The 26,879-nt window shown below is 41.9% G+C and overlaps 1 protein-coding gene across 4 annotated transcripts in view; it reads left to right on the top strand.

Annotated features, from left to right (window-relative positions):
* Positions 1 to 26,879, top strand: part of LOC120854638 (aldehyde oxidase 2) — an 80,433-nt gene that overhangs the window by 41,357 nt on the left and 12,197 nt on the right. For 3 of the 4 annotated variants that reach the window (XM_040228839.1, XM_040228837.1, XM_040228838.1), the window contains exons 20-34: positions 2,143 to 2,239; positions 2,684 to 2,808; positions 3,539 to 3,672; positions 5,570 to 5,657; positions 8,074 to 8,160; positions 8,347 to 8,538; positions 10,671 to 10,898; positions 14,365 to 14,460; positions 17,341 to 17,469; positions 19,205 to 19,279; positions 20,012 to 20,064; positions 21,605 to 21,719; positions 24,567 to 24,632; positions 24,744 to 24,932; positions 25,235 to 25,402. In XM_040228839.1, the coding sequence (XP_040084773.1) occupies positions 2,143 to 2,239; positions 2,684 to 2,808; positions 3,539 to 3,672; positions 5,570 to 5,657; positions 8,074 to 8,160; positions 8,347 to 8,538; positions 10,671 to 10,898; positions 14,365 to 14,460; positions 17,341 to 17,469; positions 19,205 to 19,279; positions 20,012 to 20,064; positions 21,605 to 21,719; positions 24,567 to 24,632; positions 24,744 to 24,932; positions 25,235 to 25,402 (1,842 nt within the window). Of the gene's footprint in view, positions 1 to 2,142; positions 2,240 to 2,683; positions 2,809 to 3,538; positions 3,673 to 5,569; positions 5,658 to 8,073; positions 8,161 to 8,346; positions 8,539 to 10,670; positions 10,899 to 14,364; positions 14,461 to 17,340; positions 17,470 to 19,204; positions 19,280 to 20,011; positions 20,065 to 21,604; positions 21,724 to 24,566; positions 24,633 to 24,743; positions 24,933 to 25,234; positions 25,403 to 26,879 lie in introns of those variants that run through there. The other variant, XM_040228840.1, reaches the window with a different exon arrangement.

Here is a 26,879-nt window from a genome sequence, read left to right as displayed (position 1 = left end):
ATTTTTTCAAAGGCCCTAGTGAACCATTTGAACATTTTAAAAAATGTCCCTAAAAGGTACAACTTGCTCAATATTCAGAGTGTTAAAAAGGTCATGTTTCTAGTTTTTTCTAAATTAAATTAACTCTATTCCAAATTCCCATTTTGTCAAGTTTGCAAGAAGTTCAGGCCATTGTTCTTGGCTCACACCCCTTTCTAGAGTTGTACTAGGATCCTAACAAGGGTTTTTGAAATATCAATTCCAATCCCATTTCCTCAAGGTGGGAAATGGCACCCAAAGGATATCCTCATGAAATATCCTGGGACTCAGAATGCTTAGAGATCTAGGGTTCCCTCAGAATAGGACTCCCTCAGAATAGCACTCTCCACCATCAGTAAAAAGAGTTCTTCTGTGAAGAAAAGTAGGTAAAAGAACAGTCATATATACCAGTACTCATTCATCCACTCATTCATTCACACGACTATATATATAAGAAGCAATATAGAGTTCTGTCTAAAAGCACTGGACAGAAATTTCTACAGAATTCTAGAACCAAACTGCCAGGTTTGAATCTTGGCTGCACCACTTCTTAGCTATGTGACCTTGGACAAGTTTCTTAACATATCTGTGCCATAGTTTCCTCCTTTGTAAAATGAAGAGAACAAACAGGTAATAAAATCTGCCTCATCAGGTTGTAAGACTAAATGAGTTAATATGCAGAAAGCACGTAAAACAGTGGCTAGCACCTAGTTATAGCATATATTATATATAAATATAGCATATATTCTAATAAGATTATACTAACTTAGGACATATTTACAGATGATGATAAACATACTTCCACACATACTAGATTGACATACTGAGATCTTGGTATAGCAAAAAAATGAAAACTTCAGCTATATTCTTCATTTTCCACTGCTTTGAGAAATCAAGCATTTATTATTAGGCAAGATGGTTCTGAAAACTGAGCCAGGCTTGAAAACTGCCTCCATCACTTATTTGAAGCATGACTTTGGGAAAGTTATTTTAACCTCCTTAAGCCCAGCTTCTTCATCTGGAAAGTGGAGAGAATAATAGAATTCATGTGAGAATACATGTAAATACACTGTCTATTGTACAGTGTTTGACACAAAACATGCACTCAATAAATATTAGCTGCATTCACTACTCACATTGTCATGAACAAAAAAGGCCATGGACTTGAGACCATTAGGGAGTAAGAACATAAGAGCCAGGTGCCCTTGTGAAATATGGAAAACACCTGTATCTAAAGATTATTAGGCATTATCATTACAGGGTAATAATCCTAGATTTCTTAACATTTGGAAAATTCTGCTATTAAATTAGTGAGTGATTTGAGGAAAACTGTTTTCTGGAGGGGGGAGAAGTTGCTTTGCAATTTGTTTCTTTAGTCGGGGGTCGATCTTCAACACTATACTCTTGACAAATAGACATATTTGTGCTTATGTTGAATAAAGTAAATTAAATTTTTTTTAAAAAAGAAAGAAAGGTTAAGCAAGAATCAACTGTCATAGATCAATCCATAGAACAGCAAGACAGGATGGCTTCCAGTATTCATGTGTCAGTCAGTTCATAATATTGTTGCCAAAAAAAAAAAAAAAACCTAGCATAAAGGGCTAGGAAGCCCTTATGAGATATGCCAAATACACAAAGAAATGAACAAACTGCCTACCATATCTCTGTTGGGTCTTCTTGCCCCAGAAGTGCATTAGGACATGAGTCCTCCCCTTCAACATGAAGTCTAACACAAGTATTTTTATTCATGAAGTGGGGAAAAGGGGAGGGCCCTGAACCTCACTCTTACTGCATTTGGATCTATCACCTGTGCCCTGGAGATCCACATTGAAATGGAGAAATGAGTAGTTATCATCCTGGGCCATCATAGTATCCCCAGATCTCAAATCGTAATGTCTCTCTAACCCTTGCTGGTTTTCTCTGCAACTGAGAAGGCATTTCCTATGGCATCTCGGCTCTGCGGGGAGTCTGCTACTCAAGGACACACTCCCTTGCTGGCCTGACTCCCTTCACATGTCCTAGCAGATGGCGATTATCAGAGTTTGCCGGCTTTTGAGTAAGAAAAATTTGCCAGTGGAAGAAAACAACAAAAAGAATTAGCTTTTTTTTCTTCCTGTCACTCAGGATGCCATAAAACACAACTCATTCCTGTGCCCTGAAAAAAAACTTGAACAAGGAAACATTGAGGAGGCATTTGAAAAAGTCGATCAAATTGTTGAAGGTGAGTGATTCAGGAGTGTTTCCTAGAATATTTGTGCAATTCTCTTCTGAAACAGACAGGAGAGCAAGTGATTTCCTTTCAGAAAGACCACCCCCTAAAGTCATGGCATTTTGCCAAAGTTCTCCTCTGTTGCTTCCTTTCAAATTGCGCATGTGTTGCTTGGGGTTGGGGAGGGGGGCGGGTAGGGAGCAATAGAATAAATAGAGAATTCCTAAGACTTTGATTAGTCAAGGACAGAATGAAGAACAAAAGCAGAGATTTTCAACTTCTTACCCAGAACCGCAGTCTCTGAAACAGATGACCTCAGTAGTCACAGGACAGAACACCTGAGCCATCAGTTTCTCAGTCAGGACAAATCCAGCCAGCCAGTCCATGTCTCACTTGCTTTTGAATTCCCCAACCAGCACACACCTTCAGGCACTTTCCTGTACTTGCCCTTAACAGGAGAGGTCCATGTTGGAGGACAGGAGCATTTTTACATGGAAACACAGAGAGTGCTTGTTATTCCAAAGACAGAGGACAAAGAACTGGACATTTATGTGTCAGCACAGGATCCAGCCCACGTGCAGGTGAGGTCCAGTATCTCCCCCACCTCCTTCCCAACTTCCCAATTCCCTCATGGCCTTCAGCCTTACAACGGCTGCCATTTTACCTGCAGAATCTTAGAATCTAAGTATTATACATCAGCAGAGCAACTCAGACCCCGGAACCATTTTTTATGTTTTCCGGTCTTGTCAAGTAAATGAAAGAACAGCCACAACCATTTTCAATTTAAAGTGAACATTCATTGGCTTCATGCTTAAATGTGACCATGATTGGATGACACAATTATTTCTGCACTTGATTTTCCCCTAAAATAATCACTACAGGCAACCTTTGGAGTAAACACAGCACTTCATAACACATTATCATTTCCCCAGTCATAAAGTGCTTCAGGTTTTAGCTGCAAACATTTCTTCCTCTTTAATAGATTGTCAGGAGTTTGCTGGTTTTCACTTTACTGGGACTTTAGGTATAAGCATTTGGCTAGGATCCAGGTTTTGACAGGAATCCAGGACTCTGACAGTTTCCCTTTTGGAAAAGACCACTCTTCTGCTGAAAAGTTTGTTTTATGGAGATTAGCAACATTAATGAACTCAGTAGAACTCTGAAAGATTCAGACTGTCTCAGCTGTTTATTTCTTTGTTTTTACTAACAGTAGGAGTGGATGAATTTTGCTATTATGTTGTGTTTTAGGAAGTAAAAACCTTCTTTACCACTTCACCCTTGTAAAACTTTCCCATTACCCACCTTTTACAGAAAACAGTGTCCTCTACTTTAAACATCCCCATCAACAGGATCACCTGTCACGTAAAGCGAGTGGGTGGAGGTTTTGGCGGGAAGATAGGAAGACCGGCTGTCTTCGGGGCTATTGCAGCTGTGGGTGCTCTCAAGTAAGTGCACCTACAGACACGGGAGGGCGTAAAATGCACAGAGCTGAGGGCATATCAGCAGCCTGAGGGTCACTTGGGCTGCTGGCATCACCATCTGAGTGTCCTTGGGCACCTCAGCCTCTTGTCTCTTTTATCCACCCTCCTAAAGTTATTGGAAAAGTCAAATGCACTTAGAAGTTTGAATAGGCTAATTTGCTCTATAAAGGAAAAGTGGTATTATTAGTTGAACACCTCCAGAGCTGACACTGCCCCATCCTCGAGCTTCATGGAAGGTGACCCATTTAGGGATGGGGCAAGTCACCTGCCCAAGTGGAGTGCCAAGGGAGAGGCTGCTCCTCCACTTTTCCTTTCTACCACCAGCTGAAGACAAAGTGGGGTAAGAAAGAAAAGTCTCCCTGCTCCTGGGAAGGGCTGGCTTTTCAATGGATGTTCAGTGGACACAAGACATCCTCAAACAGAGCTCCTGGTCTAACCCCAACCAGAAGTCTTGCTCCTGCACTCTTCATGCTGTTCTCGTGCTGACTTTTCTATTCCTTGTTAGTTTTTATGGCTGTTTTGTCTTGTTTTGTTACTATGTCAAACCCCCAACTGTCCTGCAAATTTCAAATGTCCTGCTTCCCTTGACAGTTGCCATGTAATTCAGAGATCCCAAAGCACTCAGACATGTGCCTCATTTTGCAATGACAGGTGGGGAGAAGGCAGAATCTGAACCGCACCCCCAGTTTTTTCATAATGAAACTCTATTCACACCCACCAAGGACTCAGCAAGGAATAATTAATTCATCATGTTCCCACCAGGCTTTGTGCATTTAAGGCTTCTCAAACATGACTGTATGTTAGAAATCTAGGGAGCATTTAAATCCCAATACCTAGGCTGCCCCTCATTGACCCTGGCATCAGTCTATTTTAAAAATTCCCCAGTAATTCCACTGTGCATCCAAGTATAAGAACCAGTGCCTTAAGTTACAATACCTGCTGTGCATTAAGTAGTTCCTAGAGCAGTGTTCCCAACCTATTGATAATAAGACTCTCCCAAGTTCATAGAAAGTCCTGCCTCCCCACCCCAGACCCAGTGAATCAGGATGACCAGGGGATGAACTGGAAACTACATTTCACTGATGCTCCAAGTGGTCCTCACCATTAAAGAAAAAAGGAAATTCTGGTAGAATCGTGGGTTTTCAACATGTACCTGAAGACCCCTGCATCAGAATCACTGAGAAAGATGTAGATTCTAGAGATCCTCCCACCAGAATCCTAGTGCTAAGGCTCAGGAATCTGCATTCCACCAGCACTCCAGACGATTCTTCTGCACTTCAAAATCTGGGAACCTCTGCCGAGGTAAACAGAAAGCCTGAACCTCCTAGCTACCCAAGAGCCCAAATTAGCCAACACAGTAGGATTTATGACTGAAAATGAAGATTCTAACACAGACGCTAGGCTGTGTGCTTCTTGTTTTTCCAGTTGTGTTGTTAAGTTTGATCTACCTGTTCACCCTCTCTCCTTTGTAAATAGTGGCAGGGATATGCAAAAGGAATGGATCTGGGTGAGGGTCACATCGGAAGCATAAGAACACAAGTTAACTGACATGTGACATTAATCTTTTTTGGCCAGATCGCCAAACACTGAGTTCTAGAACATAGAGGTAATAGTGATTTGATCATACATCAATTAATATCAGTGCCTAGCACACCGGATGCATTCAGTGAATATATAAGTGATGGGTGGATGTTTAAATGAATGCTTGTACATATGAGTGGGAGGGTGGATGGTGGATGGATAGATGGGCGGGTAGATAGTTAAATGAGAGAATGGATAAATATGTAGGTGGATGGTAGATGAGTAGATGGATGAATGGATGGGTGGGATGGAAGAAGAATCTAAAATTTGTTTTCTTTAGAACTGGTCACCCCATTCGTCTTGTTCTTGATCGTGAAGATGATATGTTAATAACTGGGGGAAGACACCCATTATTTGCAAAATATAAAGTAAGTATTAAAGAGGAAAATACTAAAGTACCTCATTTTATTTGAATGGTTTTAGCCTTTCCTATTATTTTTATTTTTCCAAATTCTAAAAACAATCATCTTAACATCTACAATAATAAAATGTGTATTTGAATACTCATAACATTTTGTGAGGAACTTTTAGTAAATCTATTATAAAATTATGAAGAAGCTAAATGATAAAAAATACAGTTTCCAATAATGATAAAAACACTATTTAAAGAACAGGGTTTATGTTAGTGATTCCTCAAAGACAAAAAATAAAAAATAAAACTTCAGACATTTGTTATACCAAAGCTTCTTGATGATAAAAATATCATTTCACAATACAGATGTTTGGAAATGATTTAACTGCAAAATCATATTTTACAAGTGTTCCCACCAAATGGTTATGAGTGTCACAAAAAGCTCTTTTCAAATAGGAAAAAGAATCCACTAACTAGTGAAATAATTTAAAATTGTCTCAAATTACATCCTTTGTATTTTTGTGCAACTATAGCATAAACACTATAATAAATAATTGCTGGGTTCTGGTTGACAACAATACTTCAAATTTGCGGCTGAGTTGTTAGGACAAATCTAATGTAACTGTTCCCATATCAAACATGCTTTATTTGGGAATTGCTTACGGCATACACATGGGCTTCCCAGATGGCGCTAGTGGTAAAGAACCCACCTGTCACTGCAGGAGACACGGGAGACACGGGTTCAACTCCTGGGTCAGGAAGATCCCCTGGAAGAGAGCGTGGCAAACCATTCCAGTACTCTTGCCTGGAGAATCCTGTGAACAGAGGAGTCTGGCAGGCTGTAGTCGTAGTTTCACAAAGAGTCAGACACAACTGAAGCAACTTAGCATACGTAGCATACGCATAGCTAGATTTTTCTGTCTGATTCTGTTGCTTTAGATTATTCTATTCCCTGTAACTAAACCACAGCTTTCCATAGCACAGCACAATTTTATTTCTTCCACTGATGTTAGTAATTTTTATAATTAGAGAGGAAAAGACCATAGCTGGCCATTAAACCATTTTTTCACCTTCAAATAAAAAATAAATGAATACTCACAACTCTTATTATCCTCTAGGCCCAAGAGAAATGTGAAGGCACCCTCTGGGATTGTGGGAGTTGGTGTTATGGTAGCTGTTGAGTTCTTTGGTTTGGGCTGGATTATAAATCAGGCTTCAATTATACCATAGTTATGAGACTGTTTAGTACTTATTAAGAGGGTTCTAGACTATAAATATTTTGGTAATTACAGTAATATAAAATATAATTTTAAACAACAAATGGACTTTTTGAAAAAAGTTTTATTTTTAAATACAATTTTACTTCCAGTATTATAATGTGTATGTGTATGTATCCTCAAAGTTTTGCTTGGTTATTCAGCTATTCATAGACTAGCACAATAGATGATTATGTGCATAGGCCCTTCCAAAATCCTTGAAAAGTTTATACTGAACAGTTTAAGAATCCCTCTGCTCCCTCACTTATGGTACTGTTTTGCTTAGCCATCGTTTCTTCATGAAAACTTCAGCCTAGCATTTGTCAAAATTGCCATAAATTCTGAACTTGTACATTTTGCTCCATTTCCTAACATCTCTGATTTGTTATCCAAAATTTCCCTTGTAGTATGAATATGTAAGTGGCCCCATATAGGTAAATGGTTCCATCAATGTATTTATCCCTGTTTTCAAAAAGACAAAGGAACCAGGGCCAATTCTTTCTTGGTGGAACTACACTAGGGAGTGGTAATTTTTCTTTTCATTCTGGGCTGTGCAAACAAAATGGTCTAGGTGGGAGGAAGGGAGTGGCAACTTCAGAAAAATACAAGGTGCACTCAGTGAATCCTGCTAGTAGCAGCAGCTCACATTCATGCCATCTTTCCAGAGTGACAAAGTGCTTCACTAGCTCAGTAAGATGAGGGCAGTCACTCCTGTGTCCATTCCTCAATCTCCAAGGCTTTCTCATAACAAGAGGCACTTCTATTCCTTCCAACACACTCTGGAATCCCAGAGACTTTTCCACAAGGTGGAAAACCAAAGGCTAAATTAGAAGGAAAATCTGTAAAAAGTGAAGAGAATCTTCCAAGAACAAGGAAGAAGGGGGTAGCAATTAAATGCTGGGAGACAAGCAAGGATTTTAGAATTCCATACTGACTGTGAAACCAGAAAATGACACGTTGAAAGAAAAGGGCTCAGCAAAATTCAGGTCAGAGGAGGTCTTTGTCTGCCAAGCACTGAAAAACAAGAGACTATCCAGACGTAGTCCACCACAGAGCAAATGGGAGTGGTCTGTCTTCAGTCCTGCCCATGGAGGAGCAAACTTAGCATTAAATTCCAAACATATTGTAAAATCATATCATTTGGTGACAGGTGGGATTCATTTTTTTTTTTTTTAGGTGGGATTCATGAACAACGGGCGAATCAAAGCTCTAGACATCGAGTGCTTCATTAACGGAGGGTGCACGTTGGATGACTCAGAGCTGGTACGTATATCAGAAACCAGTACCGTCCTGGTTTGTGAACAGAATGTAGAATTTCTATGTGAGTCTTTGTGGAGCAGTTTCTTCAAATACTTACCTCGTTCCACAAGCAGTTCAATACTGTAATTGACTTTTAGAGAAAAGAAAAAAATGTTGTCCGGTATATGTAAATATCTCCTTTTACTTTAGGTAACAGAATTTCTTATCCTGAAGCTGGAAAATGCATATAAAATCCGCAACCTCAGGTTCCGGGGCCGTGCATGCCTGACAAATTTACCATCCAACACGGCCTTTCGAGGATTTGGCTTCCCCCAAGGAACCCTGGTAACAGAATCGTGCATCACAGCTGTGGCAGCCAAATGTGGCCTTCCGCCAGAAAAGGTAAGGTAGAAATCGAAGTCATAACCAAGGCTACTGAAGAATCAGATGAGGTAGGAAACTAGCTACCCAAGGAAACAACCCTGGAAGAGCCACACAAATTAGACCTGGCTCAGAACTCAAGATAAATTAAGGGCTATCTAAAAGAGTTCACCTCCACATATTGGCCTTCTTCTTTTGGCAACAATTTATTTTCTTCCTTTCTTGGTTTAATTTGCACTAAAGGAATTACTCTTTTTAAAATTCAAACCATACTGAAGTTATTAAAGTGAAAAGTAAACATCTTTCTTTTTTATCCCCATCCCTATTGGTTGAGGATGGCACCCCACTCCAGTACTCTTGCCTGGAAAATCCCATGGACGGAGGAGCCTGGTGGGCTGCAGTCCATGGGGTCGCGAAGAGTCAGACACGACTGAAGCGACTTAGCAGCAGCCATTGTTAACAGTTCCATGTTTATTGCTCTAGCTCTTTCTCTGTTTACCCACCCATCTGTATGTCTACATACATAAACATTAACATATGATGGATAGGCACACTATATGCTTATTTTCAAAATGAGACCATAATAAACATAATTCTGCCCCTTACCTTTTCTACTTGACAGTGCGCCTGGCCATCTTCCCATGCCAGTAGAATGAACTACTTCATTCGTTTTCATGACTGAAGAGTACTATTATGTATCTAAATTTATTTAGACACTGCACTATTGATACATATTCAGTTTGTTAACCAGTTTTTGCTATTTAATTGGTATTGGTACAAATGTACCAAGGTTATATCTTTGCCTTGTTGTGTATATCTGTACAATAAACTTAGAGAAGTGGAATTGCTGGTATACTTTAAAACTTTTGAGAGATACTGCCAAAAGAATGCCCTCCAAAAATATTATTTTGTGCAAGATCCTGCAGTGTTCATAATACGTACAATATGCCAGACCAAAGAGAAGCAGCCACTGACAAGTGAGATAATTGTTGATAATACTTTTCCAACTCCTCACTCATTCCAAGCAAATCCCAGCCTACTTTTTCTACTTCTATCTCCTGCTTCCCCCAATAGAGACCCTCTGCTGCAGCAAGGCTCTCCATGTCTTTGAACCTCTTTGTCTTTAAATTCAACAGGGATGACCTCCAGGTCTGTGAACTGTAATTGTTGGGGGTACTTCTTATGCACAGGGGAATGCCTAAATATTGAACAAGGAAGATGATGGTTATCCCAAGAGAAGCCACATAAAGTGTTCTGTGGATACAAAGGAGACAAACGCCACCCTGGCTTGGTGGAGGGGTATGGAGCAGAACTTCCTGGAGAAGATGACACTGGCGTGGCCTTGCAGAATAATAGCACAGAGAATGAAAGGTCATCTCGGCCAGTGGAACACTTGAACAATGAGAGGCAGCTTCATTGTGGCTCCATTTCTTTATCTACAAAATGAGGACAATACGACCTCACAGAGTTCCCACAAGAATTAAATGAGTTAGCATTCATGAAAATATTTGTTTCTATAAACCGGTGGTATTCCAGTGTAACTGCTACTAATCATAACTCCTTTATCATTAGAGTGATTGGGGATGATGAAAAACCCTGAGCATATCTCAGTGGGCTCCCCTGCTTCTTTGTCAGATGTTGCAAGTTACTAGAACATGACACACCCATATTTAAGTACATTTTTTAAAGATTTGACCACACATTCCAAAGGCAATTGGAAGGCTTGGAGAAGATCTGCTATTTGTCAATAGGTGCACTGCTCTCCCTCTCTAGCAAAACAAGTCTTCGTTATGACAATAAATCCTTGCTTTAACTTACTCTCTACTAACTCTGCTCCACCCTTTGAACTGTGCAGGAAAAAAAAAAGGATACTCTTCCTCCTCCAGCTCCTTCACCCCACTGCCCTTCACGGATCGGTCACTACCTCTACTCTCCACTTTAAGGAGGCAGAAACTCTGGTGCCTTGAAGAAAAGAAATCACGCTTCATTATTTCTATAAAAACAAAGGCTGAGCTCAAAGAAAAAGAAACAAAAACCCTGTCTCCTCCCCTCACTGAAGTGTATGATTTAGTGGGGAGGCTTTTCAAATCTCTATTTCACAATCACTTTCTGTCTTATCATAACTAGTGGATTCCATTTCTCACTCACTTCAGATTAGGGAGAAAAACATGTACCGAACAGTTGATAAAACCATCTACAAACAAGCGTTCAACCCTGAGAGCCTGATAAGATGTTGGAACGAATGCCTGGACACATCTTCCTTTCACAACAGAAGAATGCAAGTGGAAGAGTTCAATAAGAAGAATTACTGGAAGAAAAGAGGCATTGCAGTGATTCCCATGAAATTTTCAGTTGGCTTTGCTGCAACAAGCTGTCATCAGGTAAAGCTTGTATGTGTGGGTGGTAACCCTCCTGTTGGACACACTTGGCTCTGACCTGGGGAGAGTGTCACATTCCCCTGGGTCACTGAGCCCCTCCCCCAGCACCTGGGAGAAGTGAGCAGTCCCCCACCTGCAAGCACGTTCAACACAGTGCAGTAGAAAAACACCTCAATGGCAGAAAACAGCATCCGCAAGCATGAGCGCCACAGCAGCAGAACTGCCGAGATGGGGCCCTGGCCCCGCTGAACCCTCACTGTTCAAATAGGAAACAGGAGTAGGAACTTCCTGTGGTTCGGTGATTCCTGTGATCTGGTGGCTAAGACTCTGTGCCTCCAATGCAGGGGGTTCAGGTTTGATCCCCAGTGGGGGAACTAAGATACCATATGCCCAGCAGCCAAAAAATAAATAATAATACCTTTTTAAAAGGGGTACAGGAGCCCACAAGGTCCAAAGAGGCAAGAGGAAGCTAACTGTTACATCTACAAGTCTGGACTGAATCAGTCAATAGAGCATAAATGATCCTCAATAGCTGCCAGTATGGTTTTTCTCTCTGACACCAAGTGTTGTCTTTTCTCCATCAATTCCCCGATACCAACTGAGTGTCCAGCAATTCATTTCTGGCACTAACTACCCAGAGTTAGCACAGACCCCAGAGATCAAGGGCCAAGCGAACATATTTTCTCTGTCCAGGCATGACCCCTCCAGCTTGTGGATGTGTTCACCAATCCAGAAGCTCCCAGAACCCTGACATTTGACAAGGAAGGGTAATGGATTCATTACATAGGTATGGTTGATTACATTGTTGACCATTGGTGGCTGAACTCAATCTCCAGTTGCTCTCCCCTCCCTGGAGACTGGGAGACAAGGCTGAGAGACGGCACCCTCTGACTGTATGTGGTTGATTTTTGTAGTAATGAGCACCCATTTTGAAATTATTTAGATCTCCTCCATGAACCATCCCATGAGCGTACAGAAGACAATAAATTCCAAGGGTTTTAAGAGTTCTGTACCAAGAACCAGGGCCAAAGACTACAGTTTTGGGGAGAGGGGGATTATTATTTTTTTATTGAAGTATAGTTGCTGCACAATACCTAACAGGTATACAGTATAATGATTCACAATATGAAAGGTTACACTCCATTTATAGTTACTATAAAATATTGGCTATATTCCCCATATTGTATAATATATACTTGTGCTTCATATTTATTTTTTATTATACCACATCTCCCCTCACTTGTATGGCCCCCATATCCTACTCTCTACCATCATCCATGGGAGCAAATTTCTCATCTTGCTCCAAAAAAAACCAGCTTTCACTGACTGTCTCCATTTGAAAGGCCTCCAGCTTCCCCACAGAGTTCTAAATTGAGGCACCCAAGAATCATCTGCTTGGGAGTTGAAGTGTGTTATTCCAGGTCAGCTGATGACTCACAAAGCTGGAACACTCACTCTCTCAATTAGGTATGAGAAGCACTATCCTCAGAGAGTCAATGGGCCCAACAGTGAATAAGTACTATTCTTAGCACCCACAAGCCTTGATGCTCTGGAGATGCTCCAAGCCACCCTGGGCCTCTGGGCATCTCCAGACATGAACAGATTAAAGTCCCAATTCCTCCTCCTCCTGGAAAGAAAAATGCCACATTTCCATTCGTCCAATTTAACAAATACGTATTTAGTGTCTCTGTGATTCACTTGGAGATGAGCCTGACCAGGGCCCCCTCCTCTGAGAGACACTCAGAGAAGAGCCTGTCATGCTAGTGTTCATTTCCCATGGCTACTGTAACAAAGCACCATGAGCTTGGTGGCTTAAAATGACACATTTGTTCTCTCAGTTCTAGTGGCTGGAACTTCAAACTCCAGGTGTCAGCAATGCCTTCTGAAGGCTCCCGGGAGGGCGGGAAGACTCCTTTCTTGCCTCCTCCAGCTTCTGGGGGTTCCTGGAGTTTCTTGGCTTGTGGTTGCAGAACTCCGGTCTCTGCCTCCATCTTCACGCGACCTTCTTACGGGGACACTAGTCAATGAATGTAGGGTCCGCCCTCATCCAGCATGGGTGTCTGTACTCACACAGTAAAGAATCTGCCTGCAATGTGGGCGCCTCAATTTCAATCCCTGGGTGGGGAAAACCCCCTGGAGAAGGGACTGGCTACCCACTCCAGTATTCTTGCCTGGAGAATTCCATGGACAGAGGGGCCTGGCGGGCTACAGTCCATGCAGTTGCAAAGAGTTGGACACAACTGAGTGACTAACGCTTTCACATTTTTTTACTTTCTAATCCAGTATGACCTCATCTTGGCTAATTACACCTGTATAGACTCTGTTTCCAAACAAGGTTACATTCTGAGGTTCCAGGTGGACATGAATTTGGGGTATAGGCGGGGACACTATTCAACCCAGTGCAGCCCCATAAAAGGAAGTGCCAAGGAGGGGTGACTGATCCTTCCCAGGGGGAATAAGAAGGGTTCGGGGACATTTTCACAGAACAGACCAGAGATCTGAAGGCCAGGGAAGAGGCCAGGAAGAGAGAACCACGTCGGCAAGAGCACAGGTCGGCAAGGAGCAGTTGTCCGGCTTGGAAACAAGGAGGGAAAAGACAGAGCTGAATCTGGGAAAGTTCTAGAGACCAAATCCCAAAGGTCCTCATACTGTAGTCAGGAGCCAGTTTTCCCTGACAGACAGTGGGGAGCTTTTGCCCACCTTACCCAGTGGTGAACCCCTCTTCCCTCTGATTCCATTCAGTAGTCATTTAGGGGCACCCTTCCCGGGCTCAGTGGTAAAAAAATCTGCCTGTCAATGCAAAAGCCACAGAAGATGCAGGTTAGATCCTTGGGTGGGGAAGAGGCCCTGGAAGAGGACATAGCAACTCACTCCAGTATTCTTGCCTGGAGAACCCCATGGACAGAGGAGCCCGGCGGGCTACAGTCCAGAGGGTCGCAACTGAGTGACTGAGGATGAGCACAGCACGTTCCCAGGCTCCACAGAAGCAGCTGGATCTGCTCTCCCAGGCCCCTCTGCCATGTCCATTCTCTCACAGAACATTGCTCACAATAATGACTCACTCTCCAGCCTGTCCTCCCACTACACTGTGAGCTACTTGAGGAAGAACCACGTCTTATTCATCTCTTCACACCGAGCTGAGCACAGGTTGGCATGTAACCTGTGCAACCTGCAATGTTTCAAAAGCTGGCTGAGTGGTCAGCCAGAGAATCGAAGCGGAGAAGAGGCTTTCAAATAGTTGGAACCAATACTCACAACTCCCAAGGTACCCAAAGGGGCTCCCAGTGAAACCAGGCTCAGTAGGAATGTTCTTTATGGGCGACTTTAGCACTTCAGTGTCCTACCAGGAAAGCTCTCTCTCTGACCCTCGCCACTCTGTGAGCTTGGCGTTTCACCACCTCAGTTCTGACACTGAACCTCCCTAAACGCTGACTTGCACTAAGTTGTGCCTTCTGTGTTGTTTCTCTAGGCAGCTGCGCTGGTTCATATTTACACTGACGGGTCTGTATTGGTCACACATGGAGGCAACGAACTGGGACAAGGTATTCACACCAAAATGCTACAGGTGAGGGAAATAAAATTCATCTCTATACACTGTTGACATGACTGACGTTTGGCACTAATTTTAGAGTTAATGACAACCCCCTATATATGCACCCTAAGATCTTGACTATTAAGTTGAAAAACTTCTTACATATCAGCTAGAATGGCAGAGGTGGTAGAAATCCACACATGTGCAAACATTCCTGGAGCTTGGCCAGGGTTTATGGACGGAGGTGGTTCTTAGTGAAAACACCATTGGTGGGCCTGCAGAGCACTCAATACTTTGGCCACCTGATGCGAAGAACTGACTCATTGGAAAAGACCCTGATGCTGGGAAAGACTGATGACAGGAGGAGAAGGGGATGATTGAGGATGAGTTAGTTGGATGGCATCACTGACTTGATGGACATGAGTTTGAGCAAGCTCCAGGAGTTTGTGATGGACAGGGAGGCCTGGCGTGCTGCAGTCCATGGGATCGCAAAGAGTTGGACACGACTGAGCAACTGAACTGAATTGACAGAGCACTGTTGTGGGTACACATGCTGGTTTATCCAGAGTGGGGGGTTTCTCAACTTTTCTATTTTGAGACCACTATGTATAATTTTTAAATTCTGAATAATAATATTGGGTGGCTAATATATTGTTTTGACCATCAGGGACAAATAGTTCATTAACTGTCATCATCCTATAATTTTTAAAAGATATTTTAACACACATACGTATATACAAAGTAGGAAGACATAGTCCCAAAAGAAAGAAAGAATAATCCTTTAAATTGAATAAATTTAACTGTGAAACTGAAAGTCAGTCAGTCATGTCTCAGACTCTTCATGATCCCGTGGACCATGGCATGCCAGGCTCCTCTGTCCATGGGAATTTTCTAGGCAAGAATACTGGAGTGGGTAGCTATTCCCTTCTCCAGAGGATCTTCCCTATCCAGGGATCGAACTCAGAACCCAGGGGTCCCGCACTGCAGGCAGATTCTTTACTGTCTGAGTCACCAGGGAAGCCCAAGAATACTAGAGTGAGTAGCCTATCTTTTCTCCAGGGGATCTTTCTAATCTAGGGATTGAACCAGGGTCTCCTGCATTGCAGGGGGATTCTTTACCAGCTGAGCTAATAGGGATTTATGTATAATTTACTAGATTGCTATAGTGCACATCTGAAACCTTTGACCATTCAGTCCCTCAGCTCCTTTGGAATACCTCTCCCACACTCTATGTAGTTTTGAAGGACATCTCAATTCTGGTACCTTTGAACCTCATCCCCCTCCTTGCCTCAACACCTGCCACAGATATGGACACAGGCCCCTGGTCTGGCCAGGCATGGTTCCTGAACCCTGCTGGCTGCAGAGACCTGTCTGGGAAAAAGACATGGCCAAGCAAATCTAATCAGCATCCTTTCCTGGGGTGCTGTGTAGATGCCAGGAGAAAGGAACTATTTTTCCCTTTGGTTGCTTAGCCAGTGTGCTATAGGCCAGGAGTTGTCAGGGGCAATTCTGTGCCAAAGATGAAACTCGTCTCCAGTTGGAAATAACACGGCCATTATCCTAGAAAGACTGTGAGACTGTGAGAGGACCTGAATGAGATCACAAAGCCCCTAGACACAGATATACACGACACTAACTCCTCCATCCCTCCCAGGTGTGTGAACCAATAAATTCCTCCTGGATTTTCATCACCAAGAATTAATCAAATTGTCCTCTTTTTTCTCATTTTGCATCTTTCTAGAAAAATTCAGTCACTGAATAACATTAGTTTGAAGATTAGCAAGTATGAACAGGCTCATACCTGCAGACATCTAGAAAAAGTGTTTTTGCAAAAACTAAAAAATAATATCAGCCAAAATAATGTTTTTTTCTTCCTTACCTCTCTTTCTTTCTCATTTCTTCTTGGTTAAACATCTTCATTGCCATATGTGTTCACTAGAGAAACTGGAATGAAAATAACAGAAAAGAAAAAGTGAACAGCACACACCAGAGGAGTATAATCAAGTGGAAACAAATAGAAGAAAAGAGTGACATGACATATGAGCTCAGTCGTGTCTGACTCTTTGTGACCCCATGGACTGTAGCCCACCAGGCTCCTCTGTCCATGGGATTTCCCAGGCAAGAATACTGGAGTGGGTTGCCATTTCCTCCTCCAGAGGATCTTCCCAACCAAAGAATTGAACCGGAGTCTTTTGCATCTCCTGTATTAGCAGATGAATTCTTCACCCTTGCACCACCTGGAGAGCCCCAGAAGAAAAGAAGGAGGAAGCTAAAGTTAAACTGGGGGCACTTCCCCAGTGGTCCAGTGGCTAAGACTCCGTGTTTTCAATGCAGAGGGTCTGGATTCGATCTCTGGTCAGAGAACTAGATCCCACATGCCGCAACTAAGAGTTTGCATGCTGCAACTAAAGGTGTGAGGTGCCACAACTAAAAAATAAATATTTTTTAAAAGCAAAGTTAAAGTGGGAACTAGGGCAAGACAGGCCCTCACAGTCCTTCCAAGTTCATCTGATAGTGAAGATAAATCTTCACTAATTCAGACTTAAGACCAAACTCTGAATCAGTCAATTTAATTTCTCTCTCTCTTCCTGCCACTGTCACCAAGTTAATCTGAATAATCTCAACTTGGCCTATTCTCTACACATGCAAAATTTAGACAATAGGAAATCCTTAACATCCTAAGTACAATAAATTTGAATTGAAGAACTTCTGTGGAATATTACCAAGAAAAAGTTTCAAAAATTAGCATGAGGGTCTTACTAAAAAGTGGTTTTAATTGTTATAAGATGCATTATTTCAGGCTTTAGAGGATATTGTGGATGTAATAAAAATAAATTTTTAATTAAGAAAAAGAATGACTCAAGTCTTCAAAGAAGTTCTTACCAGATTTGAAATTATTTCTTTTTCTCATAGGTGGCCAGCCGTGAATTAAAAATACCCATGTCTTACTTGCACATCTGTGAAACAAGTACAGCCACGGTACCTAATACAATCGCTACAGCAGCATCCCTCGGAGCAGATACCAATGGCAGAGCCGTGCAGGTGCTTCCTCCTGTCTGTCTTTCCCTGGGTGCTTTCTCCACATCTCTGGTTTTCATAACTGGATAAAGGCACAGTGGTTGGCTTCAGAGAAGTCATCTGTGTCACAGAATGTAGGCTTGGGATCACCAAAATGTCCGGACAGTGTGTTAGTTGGACCTAAAGTGAGGTGACAAGTAGACCCTGAATATAATGACTCCAACACAACAAAAATTCTTTTTTTGTGCGTCTAATACTGCAGCAGGAATGTTTAGTCATTTGAGCACCCAGACTGATGGCAGTTCCTCCATCTTCAACACGTGGCTTTCAAGGTTGTCCAGAGTGTCATCACTCAAGTTAGCCACAGAACCGAAAGAGCATGGGGGAAGACCTGGGAGGAATATAAATCACTTCCCCTCAGCATGCATTAGCAGAACAGCCTCAGGCAATGTCCAACAACAAGGGAGGCTGGGGAAACTTAGAGCGGTGGGAAACCATAGGCCCAGCTCTGTGGAGGAGTAGATGTTGGCAAACAGTCTCTGTCCCTGGGAGATACAGAAAGAAGAAATCTGGGTACCGTATAATGCAGACCTGTGCAAGTTTCCACTGACACAAGCAAGTTCTTACAGGCAGGTAGGCAAGCAGAAGCCCAGCCAGGTAGACATGCTGCAATTAAAGTTTCTACATCAGTAAGAATTCTACCTGAGTACTTCCTTTTTCTTTGTACTTATTTTTCTAAATGATGTATAAAAAAGATAAATCTTCACTAATTCAGAATAGAATGATGACTTCATATTTCTTAATTCAAAGATCTTACTGCATGTATTTTTGAAGTAATATCTATTTTTCATGTTTCTGTTATAAACTGTCTACTTTTTCCACTGGGACATTGAGGGGGAGACCTATGTCCTTACTCCCAGGACACTGCAATTATGCTACCAAGAGAGACCACTTTCAAATTCTTCTTATCCTTGTGGAGACATCTCCAAAGACTCAAAAAATAGACTCATTTTGCTCAGAACAAGTTGGGAAACCTCAAATTCACGAGATCCACTTTTAGGTAGAATCAAACACAAAGCAAGAACTGCTCAGTGTGTATGGTGGGTGTCAGCCCAAACCATGCGTTAGTCTGTCTTCTGGGGTTTTAGCTTTCTGTACCAAGAATCAGAAACTTTGTCGATCTAGCTTATTACAAAAACAAATTTATTTTCTCACTTCACACTCAAAGCCAATACCTTAACTGGAGTAGTTTGATGGTGGATGGATGAACAGACAGAGGGATAAAAGGACAGACAGAGAGTTGAACAATATTTCAGACCCAGAGGGATACTAGCATATCATTGATATAGACTGAAAAGCACAACTTTTAATGAAAATAATTTTGTTCCACTGATCATAATGGCTAAAAAATATGAAAGAAGGTGAGGGTTAGGAAAAAAGGGAGAAGGAATTAAGAACATGAATATTCTTAGAAAGGGGATCTGAAAGTAGAAATTCAACTGAGCCCATATTTTCACAGGAAGTGAATGAGGAAGAGAAAGCACTCTATATAACAGATACTCTCCTCAAGGTCAGGAGTGGTGTGATACCATCCCTGAGTTCCCACTGTGTCAGCGTCAAGCACCTCATAAGCATTCACTGAACTGGTCAATTATCCACCAATATTCTTTCAAATTATTTTCAAATTCTTTCAATGTTCTTTCAAATCCTAACCACCACAGTCTTCCTTAATGAGCATTCCCTTCTTTACTCCTTTAAGAATGCTTGTCAGACCCTTCTGAAACGCCTGGAGCCCATCATTAAGAAAAATCCAGAAGGTACCTGGGAAGAATGGGTAAGTGTTCCACTCTGTCTGTAACTACAAATGAGAAAGTAGTCCGCACCAGTGCTGAGGGCTGTGGTAGTCGCACCGCGTAGACTCAGTCCTCGGAGCAGGCGGCTGTGGGAAAGCGGGGGATTACCAGGCTGGGACGGCGGCTTTGTGAAATATCCTGGGTCTTAGTGGAGTCAGAGCACAGGAAACAGTATCGCTGAGAGGAGGATCAGAAGTGCGTGAAGAATTACCAGAGACTTACCCTCTCTGCCCAAATAAGAAAGGGGAAAATACTGAGCCTTCCTAAGCCGTAAAAAGGTGATGCTTTAAGTAGGGAGGAAGAAAACGAAATAGGCTAACTGTGAATGTGCCTCAAGGGAAATGACTTGTTTCATCCAACTTTACAATGTCCTATATCTTGTTCCATAAAACAATTATCTCACACTGGCACACACATTGGCCAGAGTTCCAACACTTAGAACTGAAGCTGTGAATACCTTGTGAACTAAGCCCCTATATCATGATGTGCAGCAAGATTCCATTTTATTTGCTTAATTTAGATTTCTGAACTCAGCCAGAAGGAGACTGTTAGTGTACCAGCTGAGGAGCAAAAATATTAGGATAGGCCCTATTATTGGTAACAAAGCACCAGTAACGATTGTCAGATGTCAACTTTGGTATATAGAATGTTTTCATTTTCCCCTCTCAGATGGTATGTTTACCTTATTCTGACTAAATATGCCCATTCTGCAGATAGAAGCTGCTTTTGAACAAAGAATCAGTCTTTCAGCTACTGGATATTTCAGGTAAAAATTACAATAATATCTTGACCTGGCTAAGAAAATATGAGGCCATCAAATCACTCTGGGCCTCAGTTTCCTCATTTGTAAAATAAATTTTTATTTTGTGGTCCTTAAGGTTCCTTCTAGGCCCCAAATTCCATGATTTCACATAGGCCTTTGAGCTATGTTCAAAGAAATAGTAAATAATAAAAATACCCCTAATTTGTAAAAATAAATAAATAAATATGAATTGTAACACCTAATCATTATTTACTATTCTTTACTATGAGTAGTAAGAAGATATCATTAGAAATAAGTTGCAACTCAGTTTTACAAATCTCCCTCCCTTTATCATAAAACCTTTCTATTTTGAAGCTCCTTTCTGGGCAAGAGAGATGAATAAGATGCTTAATTTGACTTCTGAACTCAATCAGAAGGAAATTGTTAGTGTATCAGCTGAGGAGAAGAAATTTTGAATGGGCTCTATTATTGGTAACAAAGCAAGAGAGATGAAGAGACAGCTAGGATGGTCATCACCACTCATCATTGGTGCAGTGCCTGGCAGTGAAGGCCCTCAGTAGATTCATGTTAATTAAATAAAATACAAAAAGGAGCATGCGTGCATGCTCAGTCGCTTCAGTCATGTCCAACTGTTTGCAACCCTATGGACGGTAGCCCACCAGGTTTCACAGTCCATGGGATTCTCCAGGCAGGAATGCTGAAGTGGGTTGCCATGCCCTCCTCCAGGAGATCTTTCCAACCCAGGAATCCAACCAGCATCTCCTGTGTTTCCTGCATTGCAGGCAGATTCTTTATTGCTGAGCCACCAGGGAAGCACCCACAAAGAGGAGAGCTGATTGTCAAATGCAGGAAGTATTAATATTAGTTTTAAAAATGAAACAAACCAACAAACTACACACATACACACAGAAAATCTCATGAAGAAAGGAGGTAACAGCCAGCCCAATGCCCTGTACATAATGAGTTCCAAATTCCTGAATTCATCTACCCAACAAAAGGGCAGATCAGCCCTCTAGCTGGGTCAATCTTCCATTAACAACACATTGAATTACCCGCCCTTTTTCATCAGCCCTGTATTACCATCAGTTCCTTATGAGTTCAATTAGTACAATCTAGGGGTCCCTCACAAAGAGTCAGACACGACTGAAACGACCTAGCAGCAGTAGCAGTCACTTCTCGGATTCTGGGAACCCTAATAAAAATCAATTGAGGTTTTATGTGCAGATCTAAAACTCAAATCTTAATTCCTCAAGATACAGACACCCTGTGAGGTCTGGAGCGAGTGAAATAGTTTGCTGGTTTCTCCTTTTTTGGCATCCTAACTTGAGCACAAAGCATTTCCTCTTTAAAAACGGAGGCTAATGTTAGGGTTCCTGTAACAAGCTAGACTGCAAACACAGGTAGCAGTTTAATTGAGCTTAAAAGGTGGTCACAATCAACATCAATCAAATAAAATGCTAATGAAAATTTTGGTAACTTTTAAAACAAATCAATATTGTTCGCACCCCCCTACCAAGCTAAAGGACTTTATTTCTTCCATCAGGGGCTACAAGGCCTTCATGGACTGGGAGAAGGGTGAGGGAGACCCTTTCCCCTACTATGTCTATGGAGCCGCCTGTTCTGAGGTTGAAATTGACTGCCTGACAGGAGCTCACAAAGTAAGTCATTTGACAGCTTTCCTCTTGGCAAGTTAGAACAACAACAGCAACAACAACAAAATGTGTTTACATTAATAGCCCCCTTTCATTATGTAATACTTGTACAAGAAGAACAAGATTCTTTCAATTACATGGGAATGTCGAGAGATTCAGCTTTATCCTAAATTTCCACTCAAAAAGAGGTAGTCAAGAAAGAATTGCTCACGACAGCCTAAAATACATTAAATTTTTTATTCTATTTCAGACAAAATTACATTCCAAAGTTTTGTGGGGTTTGGGTGTTTTTTTTTCTTTCAAAAAAAGGATCTATTCCTAAAGGAAAGTCAAGTTATCTATCTCAGTTCAGTTTAGTCGCTCAGTCGTGTCCTACTGTTTGCAACCCCATGGACTGCAGCACTCCAGGCTTCCCTGTCCATCACCAATTCCCAGAGCTTGCTCAAACTCATGTCCATTGAGTCAGTGATGCCATCCAACCATCTCATCCTCAGTCATCCCCTTCTCCTCCTGCCTTCACTCTTTCCCAGCATCAGGGTCTTTTCCAAGGAGTCAGCTCTTCACATCAGGTGGCCAAAGTATTGGAGTTGCAGCTTCAGCATCACTCCTTCCAATGAATATTCAGGACTGATTTCCTTTAGGATAGACTGGTTGGATCTCTTTGCAGTCCAAGGGACTCTCAAGAGTCTTCTGTAACACCACAGTTCAAAAGCATCAATTCTATGGCCCTCAGCTTTCTTTATAGTCCAACTCTCACATCCATACATAACTAATGGAAAAACCATAGCCTTGACTAGTCGGACCTTTGTCAGAAAAGCAATGTCTCTACTTTTTAAATATGCTATCCAGTTTGGTCATAGCTTTTCTTTCAAGGAGCAAGTGTCTTTTCATTTCATGGCTGCAGTCACCATCTGCAGTGATTTTGGAATCCAAAAAAATTAAGTCTGTCACTGTTTCCATTGTTTTCCCATCTATTTGCCAAGTGATAGGACTGGATGCCATGATCTTAGTTTTTTGAATGTTGAGTTTTAAGCCATTTTTTTCACTCTCCTCTTTCACTTTCATCAAGAGGCTCTTTAGTTCCTTTTTGCTGCCATAAGGGTGGTGTCATCTGCATATCTGAGGTTATTGATATCAAGTTATCTATCTGACTAGGTAATTTAGTAAACTATCTTGAGTAAATGTTTTAAAAGCATATAATGATGTGATATCTCCCCGAAGTCAATTATCCCAAAGGTAGTACTGAGATCAGTAGTATCAGAGATATTCCTGAGATCGATCACAAGCACGCAGGGCTTTCTGTGGTTTCTCCACACCCTGCGTTCACATGCCCAATAACACAACACAAGGGCCAGATTAGTGTGATATTTCTCAGGGAAGGAAGTAAATTGGTCTCTTATACCCAAGATCTTACAAATCCCCAAATTCATACATGCCACTGTGGCTACATGATTTCCTCAGTAAAATGGCAATACCACCATCTACAGTAAACCATTATGAGGATTACATGAGCTCATGATTTTAATATAATCACAAATCCAGCTTCAGAATCAGTTGAACAATCGGGCTCATTTATTTACTAAGTGATACCCAGACGCACCCACATATCATGGACTTTAAAGTCACTTAAGATAAACCAAAATTATGAATGCAAAAGATCTTCTGGGATCATCAACAGTCCTCCTAGCACTAAATTTGATGAGCTTAGTAGATGTCTTACCACCTCTGATGTTGATGGGGTTCCATGTAGTGCTAATCAACTAGCAAGAGTCCTGGAATAAATTTGGACCATTTGAATAAACCCTAAAATAGTATTTTTAATTCGAGTTTTTATGGTCAGGGCCTCTTGAGAAACCTATATGCAAGTCAGGAAGCAACAGTTAGAACTGGACAGGGAACAACAGACTGGTTCCAAATAGGAAAAGGAGTACATCAAGGCTGTATATTGTCACCCTGCTTATTTAACTTCTATGCAGAGTACATCATGAGAAATACTGGGCTGGAGGAAGCACAAGCTGGAATCAAGATTGCCAGGAGAAATATCAATAACTTCAGATATGCAGATGACAGCACCCTTAAGGCAGAAAGTGAAGAAGAACTAAAGAGCCTCTTGATGAAAGTGAAAGAGGAGAGTGAAAAAGTTGTCTTAAAGCTCAACATTCAGAAAACTAAGATCATGGCATCCGGTTCCATCACTTCATGGCAAATAGATGGGGAAACAGTGGAAACAGTGGCTGACTTTATTTTGGGGGGCTCCAAAATCACTGCAGATGGTGATTGCAGCCATGAAATTAAAAGACGCTTACTCCTTGGAAGGAAAGTTATGACCAACCTAGATAGCATATTCAAAAGCAGAGACATTACTTTGCCCACAAAGGTCTGTCTAGTCAAGGCTATGATTTTTCCAGTAGTCATGTATGGATGTGAGAGTTGGACTGTGAAGAAAGCTGAAGGCCGAGGAATTGATGCTTTTGAGCTGTGGTGTTGGAGAAGACTCTTGAGAGTCCCTTGGACTGCAAGGAGATCCAACCAGTCCATCCTGCAGGAGATCAGTCCTGGGTGTTCATTGGAAGGACTGATGTTGAAGCTGAAACTCCAGTACTTTGGCTACCTGATGCAGAGAGCTGACTCATTGGAAAAGACCCTAATGCTGGGAAAGATTGAGGGCAGGAAGAGAAGGGGACGACAGAGGATGAGATGGTTGGATGGCATCACCAACTCAATGGACATGGGTTTGGGTGGACTCTGGGAGTTGGTGATGGACAGGGAGGCCTGGCATGCTGTGGTTCATGGGGTCACAAAGACTCGGACACGACTGAGTGACTGAACTGAACTGAATTTTAATTTTGGCAGAAAATCAGAACGGACATCGTCATGGATGCCTGCTGCAGTCTAAATCCGGCCATCGATATTGGGCAGGTAGGTGCTGCCCCACCTGGATGCATGCCTCTTTTTGAGAGTCATTCTGGGGTCGGTAAAGGCCTTCTGAAAAGCACACAATATCACAGAGCTTGACATTTTCCTCTTCAGATTGAAGGTGCATTTATTCAGGGAATGGGCCTTTATACCACTGAAGAGCTGAAATATTCCCCAGAAGGTGTCCTGTACTCTCGAGGTCCAGATGAGTACAAAATTCCAACCATCAGCGATGTCCCAGAGGAGTTTAATGTCTCCTTATTGCCATCATCACAAACTCCACTAACCATCTATTCATCCAAGGTAAGCATTCAAACCTACAACTACACAATGTGCTTTCAAAAACACACATACTACCTTTCCTATAGAACAACTATTTAACCCACACAGGATTTTTTAATTTCAAGTGATACTAGGATTTCTAAGAGCACACAAGCTTCACTCAGTCAGTAAGTCAGTCAGTCAACAAACAATTATTGAAAATTATTTTATGTAAGATGCTGTGCCAGGAGTTGGGGATACGGTGGTGAAAAAGACCTACCCCTTACCTACGGTGGCTGATGGTCTAGTGTAGAAGCCTCTAAAACAAATGGGCTTCCTTGCAGGGCCTGGGGGAGTCTGGGATGTTCCTGGGGTCATCTGTGTTCTTTGCCATCACTGATGCTGTGGCTGCAGCTCGCAAAGAAAGAGACATAGCTGAGGACTTCACAGTGAAGAGCCCAGCGACTCCAGAATGGGTTCGAATGGCCTGTGCAGATCGATTCACAGAGATGGTATGGAATTACTGTTTATTTTTCTAAAAGGTGATTTTTCTACATCTTGCATCTTAGACTACTCAGGTAAATTATAAGATTATATATAAATCTTATATATAAATTATAAAAATTTATAAGATATAAAATATATATCTTATATATAATTTACTCAGGTAAATTATAATCAAATTATAAGAGCACATTATAAGATACAAGCTCATTAAGTATAAGATGATAAAAATAATCACACAAATACCTTTTAGTGAAAGTGAAAGTGAAGTGTCCAGCTCTTTGCGACCCCATGGGGTGTAGCCTACCAGGCTCCTCCGTCCGTGGGATTCTCCAGGTAAGAGTACTGGAGTGGCTTGCCGTTTCCTTCTCCAAGAGTACTGGAGTGGGTTGCCGTTTCCTTCTCCAGGAGATCTTCCCAACCCAGGGATCGAACCCGGGTCTCCCTCATTGAGGGCAGACGCCTTACCAGATGTAGTAATTTAAACTTTATGAAAAGCATTTCCCCATCTGTTATGTAACTTAATCATCTGGGCAATCTTTAAGTAGGATAATTTATGGTGCTTCAGAAACAAATAGCTAAATGTGAAACAACAGACCGTTTCCACCAAACCATTCTAAGTATTCCCACCCTCTATCCTACCTAATCTATCCAATTCTTCAACAAAAACAAACACACAAAAAATAGCCCAGGTCATGGGGAAGTATTTGATAATGTCACTTTCCACATCCCCTATACAAACACAGAGTACACCCAGTCTGTCCTTTATTCAGGAAACATGTGGTCTCATGTCCCGCTGATGCTCTTCCACCTCATTTCATCTCATAGCAGTGCCTCCCAGCCCAGGGGTGAGGATTTGGGAGCCATCTGCTATACACACACGCACACAGCAATGCCAGCCTGCTGCCTGGGGCAGGCACGCGATATTGGGCGGGTCATTGGTTCCACCCTGCGCTGATTTCCTCATAGCTTCCTTACATCAACAGTAACAGTAGTTCACACTGGCTAAATATTTTACAGATTATCTCACTACTCACTCCTACAACTCTATCAGGTAACTACTATGATTTTCTTCATTTTACTATTGAGGAAACTGAGGTATAATAATTTATCCAAGGTCAAGATTCAAGCCCAGACCACGTGGCTCCAAAGAAGTAATAACTGCCTCCTAGAGAGAAAAGAACTGATTCTCTACTTCTTAAAACAAATGTGTGTTTTCATAACTATATTAAAAGAAACCCAAATACTTAACTGACCTCCTCAAAACAGCCAGCCATAGAGTGAAAGAACAAAGTGACTCGGGATTTAGGAATATTACTTAAAGGGATGTGTCGTAACTACTCACTCCCTTCCCCTGCGTGATGCAGTCCTCTCCCCATCTCCAAAGCTGACTCAGCATTTCTTGGACTCTAACAATACTGACCATCCTGGATTTCCCTCCGTCTCCCAGAGATGGTTCTGCCTCTCAGGCTGACCCTCAGCCAA

The sequence above is a fragment of the Oryx dammah genome, unplaced genomic scaffold (assembly GCF_014754425.2).
Source record: "Oryx dammah isolate SB20612 unplaced genomic scaffold, SCBI_Odam_1.1 HiC_scaffold_27, whole genome shotgun sequence".
Taxonomy (NCBI): Eukaryota; Metazoa; Chordata; class Mammalia; order Artiodactyla; family Bovidae; genus Oryx; species Oryx dammah.
This window is presented reverse-complemented; position numbering and strand designations above follow the sequence as displayed.